Here is a 14836-nt window from a genome sequence, read left to right as displayed (position 1 = left end):
GTGAAAAAGAGCCTGGGACTCCAACCCTACCAATCTAGCTCAAAGCCTGTATGGTAAACTATTCTTTTGCCTCATTTATAAACACACCGAAAATCAGTCATTAAGTCACAATCTTGGGATGCCTGGGTGGCTCAGTTGTGAAGCGTCTGCCTTCGGCTCAGGTCATGATCCCAGGGTCCTGGGATCGAGTCCCACATCGGGCTCCTTGCTCAGTGAGGAGCCTGCTTCTCCCTCTCCCTCTGCTGCACCCCCTGCTTGAGCTCTCTCTCTGACAAATAAATAAAAAAAAATCTTTAAAAAAAAAAAAAGTTACAGTCTTAACTTAGGATAAAAATGCAACATCAGAGAGATGCTACCAACCATCAATTAAAAAGGCAGAAGCATTTCTACCTGATTTTTGGACTGCTATCTAACATACTAAATTTTATATAAGGCACCCCTGGGTGGCTCAATCGGTTAAGCATCGGACTCTTGATTTCGGCTCAGGTCATGATCTCAAGGGTTGTGAGGTCGAGCCCCACATCAGGTGCCTGCTTAAGATTCTCTCCCTCCCTCTCCTTCTGCCCCCCCCCCCAACCTGGTTCGTGTATGTGTGTGAAGAAAAAAAAATTTCATATAAAAATTTGTAGTTACGGGATGCCTGGCTGGCTCAGTCAGTAAAGCATGTGACTTTTGCTCCTGGGGTTGTAAATTCAAGCCCCATGATGGGTGTAGAAATTACTTAAAAATCTTGAAAAACAAAATCTGCAGTTACAATGTTGTGTAATACGCACATCTGTTTCATGAAGCATCATGATCCTTTGGAAAACAAGCCTCAGTAAGCGGAGTAAAGGGTCACCTGCCCACTTTTGACCCTCCAAACCTCTACATGAGATGCGCAACTACTTCTAATCTCTAAGACTGAAAGCAAATTACTCTCATTCTGTAGACTGCTTATCTACCTACTAAAATCTTTTCTTCTTCAAAGATGCCACTAAGAGCAACAAAATAAGGCCTAGTCCTGCCCTTCAAGCACAAAGCAAAAAAAAAAAAAAAAAAAAAATATATATATATATATACACACACACACATATATATACACACACACACATATATATACACACACACATACATACACATATATATATATATATATATATAGGGGGGTGAGGAAAGAAGAAAAAGTAACTTTTGTGAGGAAAGAAATGGGACTCCTGAATGAGAAGTTGCTATGTATAGGAAAAGAAATGTGTATATGGTTTCTTCTTCCAGAAAAAGAACATTTTCTTCTCCTTCTCCAAAATTCCCCCATCATCTTATTGTGATTCTCAGGAGATGAAAGAAAGAACATTTCTTAAAGTACCCAAGAACTTCTTAGTAACTAAAAGGGGTTTGGGAGCCTCTGACTATCACAGTGTTAGAACAGACCTACAAAGAATTACAAAAAAGTCATTTTCGGGGTGCCTGGGTGGCTTAGTCATTAAGCATCTGCCTTCGGCTCAGGTCATGATCCCAGGGTCCTGGGATCGAGCCCTACATCGGGCTCCCTGCTCTGCGGGAAGCCTGCTCCTCCCTCTCCCACTCCCCCTGCTTGTGTTCCCTCTCTTGCTGTCTCTATCAAATAAATAAAATCTTAAAAAACAGAAAAGTCATTTTTCAAATAGATACTTGTAAAAGACGTAAAATGCTGGAAACCTAACAGGAAATCAATTTTTTTTTGGGGGGGGGGGGGCTCGATTTTCTAATTCTACCCCTTGATAAGTCATCAAGATCACTCAGGGATCTTTCTGTTGGACTGAAGGCTGGTATACCTTTTTAGGAAAATAATGACTGCAAAGAGAAACAAACCTGGCTGTAGAATCCTAACAGATTATAGCCTTTTAGTCAAACTATTCAAGGTTATCTGTATCAGGATGGTTTCTAAATACATAAATAATAAATATAAGCTATAATACATCTTACTTGGGGATGGAGGATGGCCAAATAGAAATGTGCTCAGCTGTAATATCATTCACAATGTCCTCCTTAAAAGGAAAAAAAAAAATTTTTTTAAGTGTGATTTTAAAAGGAAATTTCTTTCGAAGATTTTTTTTAAAATGAAATTATGAAATACTGACCCGAACATTGTGAAGTTTCACAAAGAGTGACAAAATAATGGTCAAAACCAATGGTTCCTATAAGAAAGAAAATACAGAATCCTTAAATATTATACATGTTTAATATTCCCGTCAACCTCAGGGATACCAAGTATTTTCTCTCAAAAAATTCTTTGACTTTTGAAATGTACCATCTTCTTTAGTTTAGAGCATTTACTACAGGTCTAGTTTATTTTTAATCTCATGAAAGAAATCAAGCATACAATTTACACAAAATATTCAGGGGCGTTTGGGTGGCTCAGTCGGTTGAGCGTCCAACTCTTGGTTCCGGCTCGGGTCATGATCTCACGGTCGTGGGATCGAGCCCTGAGTCGGGCTCCACGCTCAGCATGGAGTCTGCTGGAGATTTTCTCCCTCTCCCTCTGCCTCTACCCCTCCCCCCCCGCGCATGTGCGCATGCGTGTGCTTGCGCACGCACTCTCAAATAAATAAAACTTAAAAGAAAAATTACCGTATTTAGGTAACTGGCTTACAGCACTCAAGTCCTCAGACGACTTGGAATTGAGCAAATAAATCTCTTTCCAATTAGTACTTCCAGCTATCTCTAAAAAAATTAACTTTTTATTCCTTACAGTAATATTTAAAGGATGGAATCTAGGTTATGTCCAGTAAATAGATGTAATATTAACCCTAACAAAAATTAAAGCTAGGCTTCACACATCCAGCCCTATGAGGAAGACTTCTTTAAAATTTAAAAAATACCTGTTCTATTCACTAAAACATGTTAAGGTAAATGCAAAATGAACCTGTCCATTCAGACCAACCCATCTTCAGGAATGATCACTGATGCACATTATACAGAGCACTTAAATAATCAGCATTTAAACACACTATTTTTCAGAAAATCAGCAGTAATAATTAGATCAACTTTTAATAAAACTTACCCGTAATTTTTTGATGAAAGAAAGTAGCTCGCTCCTACAAAAAACACAAATTTTGTATATACATTTACTATCAGAATTAAAAAGTAAATTATAGATGGTTTATTCCTAACTCTCCAGTTCTGCACGTATGAAAGAATATAACGTTCTAATATCATACTAACCTAATAAAACAACTTCTCTGGGGGCACCTGGGTGGCTCAGTCGTTAAGCATCTGCCTTCGGCTCAGGTCATGATCCCAGTGTCCTGGGATCGAGCCCCGCATTGGGCTCCTTGCGTAGCCGGGAGCCTGCTTCTCCCTCTCCCAATCCCCCTGCCTGTGTCCCCTCTCTAGCTGTCTCTCTCCCTCGGTCAAATAAATAAAATCTTAAAACAAAACAAAAAAAAAAAAACGCCTGTTTTAATCACGTGACTTCTTCAGTACAATGCAATCATAGGCATCGCTGATTCTGAATTCCAGAAGATATTAAACGATTAACAATCTCTTAAAATAACATATAAAGAGAAGATATTTCCAAAGGCGGCCATGTCAGTCCACAGATCAGCACCAGAGAACTCTAACACTGTCCATCTTTATGATATAAGATAAAGGTCAATGTTCTTGAAACAGTACAAACAGTACAGATAATAACTCAAGAAATAAACTGATAGAAACATACCGATACATTATGCCTAATGTAGATTCCCTCTGCTTTATTAAACTGACTCTGCCATCATTTCCTCGTTTGTGCTGACTGGACACACTACAGATCTGAACAACAACTTCCCAAAGGTCTTTAGCAGTCCGTCTACTTTCTTTAGGGCCAGGAAGTTCTTTGCATGTAGCTGCTAAAAGCTGTCCAAGCTATAACATGAAAAACAGAAAATACACAAAAAATAATTTATAACAACAGAACTACAGATGTAAGTTCTATTATTAAGGCACACTTGAAGAAAGAAGGATAACTACCCAAATACACCAAAGTTATTTTATGCTGTGCCTTCCATCCAACCACTGAGGAATTTAGAGCTCACTGTCTACTGACAGACTGGAAATCTGAATGGGCAAGAGGATGCTCTGGTCCTTCCACATTATAAAGCTCATTTCTTCTACACAATTAAGGTCTAACGACGACAAAAATAAGTATAGTCTAATAAGAACAAAACTGAGACAAAGCAAAGAGGTATGTGATTTATTAAGAGTGGGAGGGGGGGAACACCAAGCTGGTAAATAGTATGATCCAACTTAAAAGGGGTGGGGGGCAGGGTGCGTGCGTGCGAGTGTATGTGTGTAATGGAACGTATATATAATGTTAACTGTGGTAAAGCCCAGAGATGCAATTAAAATAGTGCTTTAACTTCACACACACTTTAATCATTTAAAAAAAAAATTTTTTTTAATGAAAAAATGAGGGGAGAAATCTGGAAATTGAAGTTGGCAGAATAAGGGAGTAAGATTTAGAACAACCTTTGTCTAAGAAAAATGGCAGCCACTGACTGGGGCTATTGCAGATGGGAGGAGGCAGAAGGAAGGACAGATTACTGAAAGTGAATGATCTGAATAAAGGAAGTCTTAAGGACCAAAAATGCAAGAAGAACCCATAAAGAGTGGAAGGGCTAAAAGCAAAAGGCAGAGAAAAGACAGGACCAAAATGTAGAGGAAAAAACAGGCTTAAGTCAAATTCAGCATTTCTTTCCCTCTGTAATTTCAAAACAAGAGAGGACCCCTCTATCTTTTGTTCTTATAAATCTTATACATCATTGCTCTTTTAAAGGGTGAAATGGCAAGGATAATTTCAAGTCCATCAGGAAACCCCAGATCCCTTACTGGACCTAAAAAATATTCATAATGGGGTCCCCACTGCTTACGGTAGTTTCTTTAAGAAGGTGGCCATATTGGGGGGTGCCTCGGTGGCTCAGTTGGTTGAGCGACTGCCTTCGGCTCAGGTCATGATCCTGGAGTCCTAGGATCAAGTCCCGCATTGGGCTCCCTGCTCAGCGGGGAGTCTGCTTCTCCCTCTGACCCTCCCCCCACCATGCTCTCTCATTCTCTCTCAAATAAAATCTTAAAAAAAAAAAAAAAGGCAGCCAAATTTTGACAAAGATGAAAACTGATACTTTCCCCAATTTTTTAATAATAAATTTCAAAAATAGAAAATTTGAATCGTTCAATACCTATTTGACTTATTGTGAATATTCTGCCACATTTACTTTACATATCTACATATACTGCTTGTCAACTAGTGAGCTGCAGACACCACACCTCAGCCCTAAATAGTTCAATACGTATCTTCTAAGGACAAGAACATTTTCCGACGTAACCATAATTCGTAACCACCACCCCGTGATCACACCTAAGACAATTTAGAACACTGGTGCTTCCTAAGTTAGTAAAAATGAGGTAAAAACCCTAGCTGTGGCTAGCGGTGGCCTAGGGTAGCTCCGTTGGTTAAACATCCAACTCGATTTCTGCTCAGGTAATGATCTCAGGTCATGCGGTGGAGCCCTGCATGATGGAGCCCTGCATCGGGCTCGGGGCTGGGCATGGAGCCCATTTAGATCATCTCTCTCCCTCCACCCCACCACTGCTCGCACTAACAAAAAACCAACCCTAGCTGTGCCGTATGAATGGAAATCTAGAGTCCACAGCCTAGGAGTACATTTCACCTTGCATGCCTACTGAACACAAGTCAGCTCTGACAACTAGGCCCACCATACACGCAGCTATCGACTGCAGTGCAATACAGGGCCTCCTGCAGCTCCCTGTCTCAATTCATTTTCTGTTGTCAAGAATCACATGCTTAGTTGAAGCTTACTACATTCATTTACTTAAAAGTAAAAATTTTCAGAAGTCTTAGGCCCCAGGGGCACCTGGCTGGCTCAGTTAGAAGAACATGTGACTCTTGATCTTGGGGTGGTGAGTTCAAACCCCACACTGCATACCAAGATTACTTAAATAAACAAACTTAAAATAAATAAATAAATAAATAAATAAAAGTCTTAGGCCCCCAGTCAACTGAATTCCACATTCTTTTTTTTTTTTTTTTTTTTAAAGATTTTATTTATTTATTTGAGAGAGAGAGAATGAGAGACAGAGCGCATGAGAGGGAGGAGGGTCAGAGGGAGAAGCAGACTCCCTGCTGAGCAGGGAGCCCGATGTGGGACTCGATCCCGGGACTCCAGGATCATGACCTGAGCCGAAGGCAGTCGCTTAACCAACTGAGCCACCCAGGCGCCCCTGAATTCCACATTCTTAAACATCTTCTATGTGTGGGCACCAAGTAAAGCACTGAGAATATAAAAAGTAACTATCAAGATTACACAGTGTAAGTACAACAAAAATGTATGTCCATGGCTCAAAAGTAACAGGACCAGTAGCACCTTTCAAAGGTAACAAAAGAAAAACGTGATTTAGGGCGCCTGGGTGGCTCAGTCGTTAAGCGTCTGCCTTCGGCTCAGGTCATGATCCCAGGGTCCTGGGATCGAGTCCCACATCGGGCTCCCTGTTCGGCGGGAAGCCTGCTTCTCCCTCTCCCACTCCCCCTGCTTGTGTTCCTGCTCTCGCTGTCTCTCTCTCTGTCAAATAAATAAATAAAATCTTTAAAAAAAAAAAGAAAAAAGTGATTTACTCATTTGCAGAGAAAGGAATAAGGCAAAGCTTTAAAGAAACCACACCAGGGGCGCCTGGGTGGCTCAGTCAGTTAAGCGGCTGCCTTCGGCTCAGGTCATGATCCCAGGGTCCTGGGATCGAGTAGTACATTGGGCTCCCTGCTCAGTGGGGAGTCTGCTTCTCCCTCTCCCTCTGCCTGCCACTCCCCCTGCTTATGCTGTCAAATAAATAAATAAAATCTTTAAAAAGAAAAAGAGAAACCACACCAACAGGCAGAAGTGGGAAGCGCATCCCAGCTAAATGACCAAACGGCACGTGCTAAAGCTCAGAGGCAGAGAAAGCATCCCGTGTACTCCGAGTGCTCTGATACCAGCAGCACAGAGCGGGCATGACAGAGGAGCAGGAGAGGGCAAACTGGGGAAGAAGCACCTGCGCCTTAAAAGGCCTTGTAGGCCACAGGAAAAACCTTGGTCTTTATCCTATGTTATTACTATTACCACCAAGCCCTCCTCCTCCTATTAGCCACAGTCTTTTTTTTTTTAGTGTGTTACTTTTTTTGGTAAAGATTTTTTTTTAATATATTTATTTTTATTTATTTTTATTTTTGTTTATTTGTTTATTTATTTAACAGAGCGAGCAAGCGAGCGAGAGACAGCAAGAGAGGGAACACAAGCAGGAGAAGTGGGAGAGGGAGAAGCAGGCTTCCTATGGAGCAGGGAGCCCGATGCAGGGCTCGATCCCAGGACCCTGGAATCATGACCTGAGCCGAAGGCAGACGCTTAACGACCGAGCCACCCAGGCGCCCCAGCTATAGTCTTTTATAACCCAAGTGTCCATAAATCCTGTGCACTTTCCAATATACTATGCTGCTTCCTCTCCTGATCCAATGGGGAGACTGTATAGTTTTGTACTATTTCAAAAGGTCACATTTTAGTTACATGCTTAAGATTCTTCCCTTTCCTTTTTGTGATTACAGACTATTCAAATAAATAAGAAGATATGAAAAATAAAAACTGATTAAAATCACCTAATATTCCACTATCCAGAGATAATGACTTAATATCCTTCCAGACTTGGGGCACCTGGGTGGCTCAGTCGTTAAGCATCTGCCTTTGGCTCAGGTCATGATCCTAGGGTCCTAGGATCGAGTCCCACATCGGGCTCCCTGCTCAGCAGAAAGTCTGCTTCTCCCTCTCCCACTCCTCCAGCTTGTGTTCCCTCTCTCGCTGTGTCTCTGTCAAATAAATAAAATCTAAAAAAAAAAATCCTTCCAGACTTCCCTACACGTATGTATACATATTCCACGCCAAATTCCAAGTTTGGAAACTGCTCCAAATTATCGTATCTTCAAAACAAAGTCCTTTACTCTAGACTTCCTTCTCAGATCCCTTTTACCTTAACATAAACGAGGGAGCCAGGGGCCAACTAGGGAAGGGGACACACAAACCCCAACCAGATGAGATGATGAGATGCCGCAGTGACTCTTCAGCAAGGTCACCACCTATCCTTCCTCCTTTTGGACCCAATCAGGGGGACTGCACAAAGCAATGACATCACCCAGCCCAAGGTCAGGGAACCTGCAGCACAATACCCTGTGCCCTTCCACACTGCAGGCCCTCAAGCACGCACCCCGTCCTGCCACTGCACAACCCCACAGAATTCCCTGTGGAGAGAAGCAAAGAGAAGCTACTGTACTGTCCTAAAGCAACAAGCTTTCCTAAGTGGAAATCTCTTGGAACAAAATGGTTCTTTCATCTGAGAGTTGAGTAAAGACCAAGACTATGGGGCATAATCGGACAGGTACTCTAGATATGAGGAACTCACATCACAAAGTTCACACACACACACCCCCCAAAAAAACAAAACAGATATAATCCAATGTCTAATATTCCAAAGAGAAAGAGGATTCAAATTATGACAATAAATTTTAGGAACAATTGTAGAGAAGACAAAAAGGAGGAAAAACTTTACAAAAGAAAACAGTAAATCTTCAAAGGGCTGAAATGAAATGAGCTCAGTTTTTAAAAGGACATACATGAAATTAGGAGGAAAAAACAAATAACCAAAGACAAATGTAAAAAAGTGAGAAGAGTCTTACAAGAGTTCCCAGATAACCACTGATTTAAGATACTATGTACTAAAGATGAGAGCAGATAAAGAACAAAAAGCATACAAACAATAAGGAGGAAATCTGAAAAACCAAATGTACCAGAAAAATGTTAAATCACTAAATGTTATTTTAACGATAAGACCAGAAAGGTAGAAAAGTCCACTGCTTATTTAGGGTATACATAACATTTGCACAAAACAGACACAGTCTTAGGGAAAACTCCAGTCTCTATTTCTGTCTTCTCCACCCAGAAACATTTCCAGTTGCACAGGACAGATATAATTAAGAAACGAGAATAAACATCTCAGCCCCAATTCACTGAAGGAATTCTTTCATTGGGGTCTAATTCCACATACACAAACAAGAATCAGGCCCAAATCTAGAGGAGAAAATAGGCTCTAAAGAAGGTAAGGTGCTCAGATGGAAATCAGCTAGAAGTGTACCCCTCCCAGCTCCACCAGTTCATACAACAAGAAAAGCTAACTAAACCTCTCATTAGCTTAGGGTTATACCAACATGTTGTCTGTTAACTAATTTCTGCTTGCATTCTCATAAACGCAAAACTATACTTTTAATCACAAACCAACAAATATTTGTCCAATTTTCCACTGTATTTTAGAAATTGGACAAGTTCCCTAAGTAGTACAGATCTAAAGAAACAGGGACGGCTGGGTGGCTCAATCGGTTAAGCGCCTGCCTTCAGCTCAGGTCATGATCCCAGGGGTCTGGGATCAAGCCCTGCATCTGGCTCCTTGCTCAGCAGAGAATCTGCTTCTCCCTTTCTCTCTCCCTCTGCCTCTCCCCCTGTTCGTGCTCTCTCTCAAATAAACCTTAAAAAAAAAAAAAAAGAAAAGATCTAAAGAAACAGGTACAATGATCCCAACCTAATAATCCCTTTATTTAAACACAAGTTACCTTTACATATGGATTATTCTGAAGCAGAAACGCGGGAACTTGCAGTGTAAGGTATTCATTTTCCCTCCAGTTTAACATAAAAGCAACACACTCCTCAGCAATCACTTGACGAAGAGGAATATCTAAAAAGCCAAAGAAGAAAACAGCTGGAATTACCATGATAACATTAAAATGAGAACAAAGCAAACATGTACTAAGAGTTCAGTTGAACAAATTAAAAACAATTACAGATGAAAAAAGAGAAAAATTCCAACATTTTACATTTTTCTCTAGAAAGTTAAGGTTTCCCAACAGACTGCATGGTCCCCAGTACTAATCAACAAAATCATCTACTATGACTACTTTACATGGCCAACACCCTACTGAGGAAGTCCACAGCACCTGTCCTCTAGAAATCTGTAATTCAAACAACCAAAGAATAAACACACAAAACAAGTACAATGGTACCATATAAACTTTTAGCACATTTAGAGCAGAGAAATAGCTAAAACATATAATAAAATTTTAACAAATCTGAGTAAATGTACCATTTTAAATATTTCTGCTGATTAAGACATAATACTCCTCAGAAACAAGTCCTTAACTTTCAAAAAATATTTACTGTGCCAAAAACAATTTTAAATAAAAATTGATGAGAAAAAAAATCACCCAATATTGTTTTGGACAAAAAAAAAAAAAAAAGGCACTGTTTTGCACATAACTTCCTTTGAAATATTAAATATACTTTAATATTAAATATGTTGCAAATTTTCATAGCTCAACGTATATAATATTCAGGTTTTAATGTACTTCAGCAAAAAGAAAAATCCCAAAGAATGCTGAATAACAATGTTAACTTAAAATAGGGAGAGCTATTAAACTTTTTGAGGACTTATATTTTAGTCTTTCTAAAAGACTGCCTATGGATATTAGTTTATATCTCACCTTACCCAAAAAAGGATTTGACAGGACAGAGAGTTATAGGAACACAGCAAAATATACATTCTTTGCATCATCGTCAAGAAAGAACAAAGACAGAAGGGAAATTAGTATCCTCAATGCACGCATGTCATTGAGTTCTTTACATTTTGCCAAAGGCAGATCACACAGCATTTGGCTCCAACGCTTCCTTTATTCACCCAGCACTCCCCAAACAGTAACAGAGCAATGGTTCTTAAACATAAATTTGAATCTAGGGAGAATTCTGATACAGCCTGAAAAGCAGTGATTTGGAGATTAAACTTCCCTTTAAGCATCTGCAATGCAATTAAGCATTATTTCTAAATGTAGAAGTCCTATGCTGTAACAGGCACCCAGAGTAGGCCTAGAATTCAATTTTGTTGAAATCCTAGGAACATAACAAAGACACATCTCAAGAGAAAGTAAGCTGTTGATACAAAGGTATTAAAAGTTGGGAAATTTCGGGGCATCTGAGTGGCTTGGTGGGTTGAGCATCCACCTTTTGATTTCAGCTCGAGTCACGGTCTCAGGGTCGTGGGATCAAGCCCCATGTTGGGCTCTGTGCTCAGTGGGGAGTCCGCCTGAGATTCTCTCCCTCTCCCTCTGCACCCCCCCCCCACTTGTGCACTTGTGTGCATGCACACGTTCTAAATCTTTAAAAAAAAAATTAATAAAAGTTGGGTAATTTCTCCCAAAAGACATCACTGGTGTTAGAATAATTAATCTGTAGCCTTTATTTATAAATGGAAGATTGGATCTTTGTCAATTAAGATCACTTCCTATTCCTGATAGTAGAGCCAGGCCAATCCACCTAACACCCTCTTCTACAGAGGGCATGCAGCTAATTTGATCAAAATTGACCCAATACCATCAGGAAACAATTTTTTTTTCCTTAAAAAAAGAGGGAGGAGGGGCACCTGGGTGGCAGTCAGTCAGGTGTTTGACTCCTGATTTCGGCTCAGCTGGTGGGATTGAGCCTGTGTTGGGCTCTGCATTGGGCGTGGAGCCTGCTTTTTTCTTTCTCCCTCTCCTCGCCCTACCCACTCTCCCATGCTTTCTCAAATGAACCTTAAAAAAAAAAAAAAAAAAAAGAGGGAGGAGTATGTGGCAGATGACCCCTTTTCACACCCCTCCCCCCATCGTGACCCACGGCGAGACCACTGTACCCACCCTGACTCTCCTGCCAGAGAATCAGAGCCAGGTGTCTGCTGAACTCAGGGCCTTAGTCTGTAACTGAGGCGCAAAGACAAGGCACCGCACTGTGCTTATTCCTCCTAACAATAAATGACATCCTTGCCTTTCCATTTTAAACACTACTTGTAACACAAACTATGGGACAAGCAGCTGAACATCCAACAAGGTAAGAATTTACATAAATTAGGTGCAGTGCTAGGAGTCTTGGACCAAAAACAGGAAAAGAAAAAAAAAAAGTGATGTGAATTCCAGACTACTTAAAGGTCAAAAAGGTAGTACAAACAGACCTGTGCTTATTTAAAGGCATTTCCATCTATTTCAAAGAGTAAGAGCAGAGGCTTAACCAGGATTGATGGATTCAAATCCCTGTTCTGTCTCTTACTAGGTGACTTTGGCCAAATTCCTTAACCTCTCTGTACCTGTTTCCTGATTTACGAACAGGGATAATTAAAGTAGCAGCTACTTCACAGAGCTGCCATGAGGACCAAATGAATTCTGTACCTAAAGCTCTTCCAACAACATCTGACATGCAGCTAACACTCAACAAATGTTAGAACTTTAAAAATTCCTCTTTTCATTTTAGAGAAATCATGTACAAAAAATCAAACTTCCACCTTTAAAAAGAAAACAGACACAGTAGCATGTGTCCGTGGACAGTGCCAGTATATTACTGGATCAATTTTCACGACATTAAAGGGCAATGACGCATTAAAGCTCAAAGGTATTCTATCAGCAGAGTGCTAAAAAGTTGTACTATCTGCTAGAAATCAGAATGTAATGACAATTAAATTAATCCAAAAGACTCCAGAGGGCCAGAAGCCATTTCTGTTTTGGTACATTACTAGCACCTTCTTTTATACTTCAATTTTACAGCTTTAAGTATGTACAGTAGGACTTACTGTTCTAAAATTACTAGAACATGTAAAATTAAGAAACTTCTTTAAGCAACATTTACAAAGAGAGATTTATATAATAATTTTTATACATAATTATATAATTTATATAATTTTCATAACATATTTATTATTTTTTTAAGATTTTATTTATTTATTTGACAGAGAGATAGCGAGAGAGGGAACACAAGGGGAGTGGGAGAGGGAGAAGCAGGCTTCCTGGCAAGCAGGGAGCCCGATGCGGGGCTTGATCCCAGGACCCTGGGATCATGACCTGAGCCGGAGGCAGACGCTTTAATGACTGAGCCACCCAGGCACCCCTTCGTAACACATTTATACTTACAAATAGACACAGAACGTCTGTTCCTAAAGTGACAAGTGAGTTCCTGACCCACTGGCAATCATTTTGATGAGTTCTATGATGGTAATAAGGAACTAAACATTCAACCTATACTTACAAGGACATTTTAATTCTTCGTTAACAGAGTATCTTAAAATTGCAATACAGTTTTGTAGTGTGTTGAACAGTGTTCCCTCAAAATTCATTTCCACTCGAGACCTGAGTTGCCTCACATGGAAACAGGGTCTTCACAGATATACTTAGTTAAGATGACATCATACAGAATTAGGACACACGCTACAACCAATGACTGGTGCCTTTATAAGAGGACGGACAGACGGATGGACACGGACACACACACACACACACGTAACAAAGGAGGGAGAGACAGGAGTATGAAGCTATAGGCTAAAGAATGCCAAAGATTGCTAGTAGCCATCTGAAGCTAGAAAAAGCCAAGGAAAGATTCTTCCCCAGAGCCTTCGGGGGGGCACGGCCCCACAGACACCTTGATTTCAGATATCTAGTCTCCAAAAATGTGAGAGAATAAATTTCTGCTGTTTTAAATCATCTAGCTTGTGGTACTTTGTTATGGTAATCCTAGGAAACGAATAGTTTCCTACATTATCTTCAATGTTCTCAAGAGAACTCCACATCTGAATTGTTTCAGGAGAGCAGTAACTTTTTTAAGATGGCAAAAAAATAAGAAAATGTTTTTTTAAGATTCTTCCCTACGATTACTTGAGTACTGCACTTCTGAAATTTGGCTTTGTGAACATCTTACCAGGAAGCCTCATTTCCAGATATCCCCGCACCCTACTAATAAGATCAGAAGGAGGCCTTTCTCCTGATTGCCCCGTTCCAGCTTCATGGGTATGAATATCCAAAAGCAGCATCTCATTCAGCATGACCTGACGAAGTTTCGGTGAGAACTCTGTTACCAACTCCAAACAAGCAGCAAATAGCTGTTTGGCATGGGAAAAATCCTACAGAAAGAAATAACAGATCACTGGGTCACTTTTCCTCTGGAATCAAAAAACGTGCATCCTTAGGAGTACAGAGCCAAGAGAAGAATTTAAATGGTTAACAATGGTTGTCTTGGAGAGTGAGGCTAGATTACCTTTTTCTTTATCATCTGTGTCACTGATTTATTCTGATACTCCTTTCATAATTTAAAAAAATCCAATAACAGTATAAAAACATGCTATATTACTAAACAAGTTTTACACAAACTATAAAACCAAAAAAAACTTTTACATAGCTTACACACATACACATATATTTTATATATATAAGCTAATATAATATACACACAAATTATACATGTCACGTACATATATGTATATAGAGAATGTATACGGATTCTATGACAAGTACCTTATTATACCTAGACTATTCAGAATTGGCTCTTACACTCTTCAACAAGGTTTCATATTCTAAAATCTTGGCACACAACCTTACTAGTTCACATAATTGGCTAATAAATCAAATAAATTCACTATAATCCAACCCTTTTCTTACATCTGCTTCTAATTTTTTCAAAGAGTAGTCTTCATTCATTCTTTCTCTCCTCCCACGTGCCTCCTGGACTCCTACAATCTGGCTCCTACCCCCATCACAAAGAAGAAATAGTTCTTACTAAACAAAGATCTTCTAATTGTGCAACCTACTGAACACTTTTTAGTTATCTTACAGGACTTAAGGGCCGCATCCTGGTGCTGCCCACTCCCTTGTTTTTGACAGTCTCTCTCTTCCCTTGGCTATTATGACTCCACCTCTGTTTGTTCCCCGTACCCAACATGCCACTGTTCCTTGGACCCAATGTTGCATCCCCTAGAT

The 14836-nt window shown here is 40.0% G+C and overlaps 1 protein-coding gene across 2 annotated transcripts in view; it reads right to left on the bottom strand.

The window, feature by feature from the left end:
* INTS8 (integrator complex subunit 8) overlaps positions 1-14836 on the bottom strand; it is a 53834-nt gene that overhangs the window by 10572 nt on the left and 28426 nt on the right. For both annotated transcript variants that reach the window (XM_032421594.1, XM_032421595.1), the window contains 6 exons: positions 13782-13983; positions 9632-9753; positions 3677-3861; positions 3020-3053; positions 2097-2153; positions 1942-2003 (listed from right to left, as the gene is read on the bottom strand). In XM_032421594.1, coding sequence (XP_032277485.1) covers positions 1942-2003; positions 2097-2153; positions 3020-3053; positions 3677-3861; positions 9632-9753; positions 13782-13983 — 662 coding nt within the window. The remainder of the gene's footprint in view (positions 1-1941; positions 2004-2096; positions 2154-3019; positions 3054-3676; positions 3862-9631; positions 9754-13781; positions 13984-14836) is intronic.

This window comes from Phoca vitulina, unplaced genomic scaffold (assembly GCF_004348235.1).
Source record: "Phoca vitulina isolate PV1807 unplaced genomic scaffold, GSC_HSeal_1.0 scaffold25, whole genome shotgun sequence".
Lineage (NCBI taxonomy): Eukaryota > Metazoa > Chordata > Mammalia > Carnivora > Phocidae > Phoca > Phoca vitulina.
The sequence above is the reverse complement of the archived record's forward strand: the minus strand, read 5'-3'. Positions and strand labels throughout refer to the sequence as shown.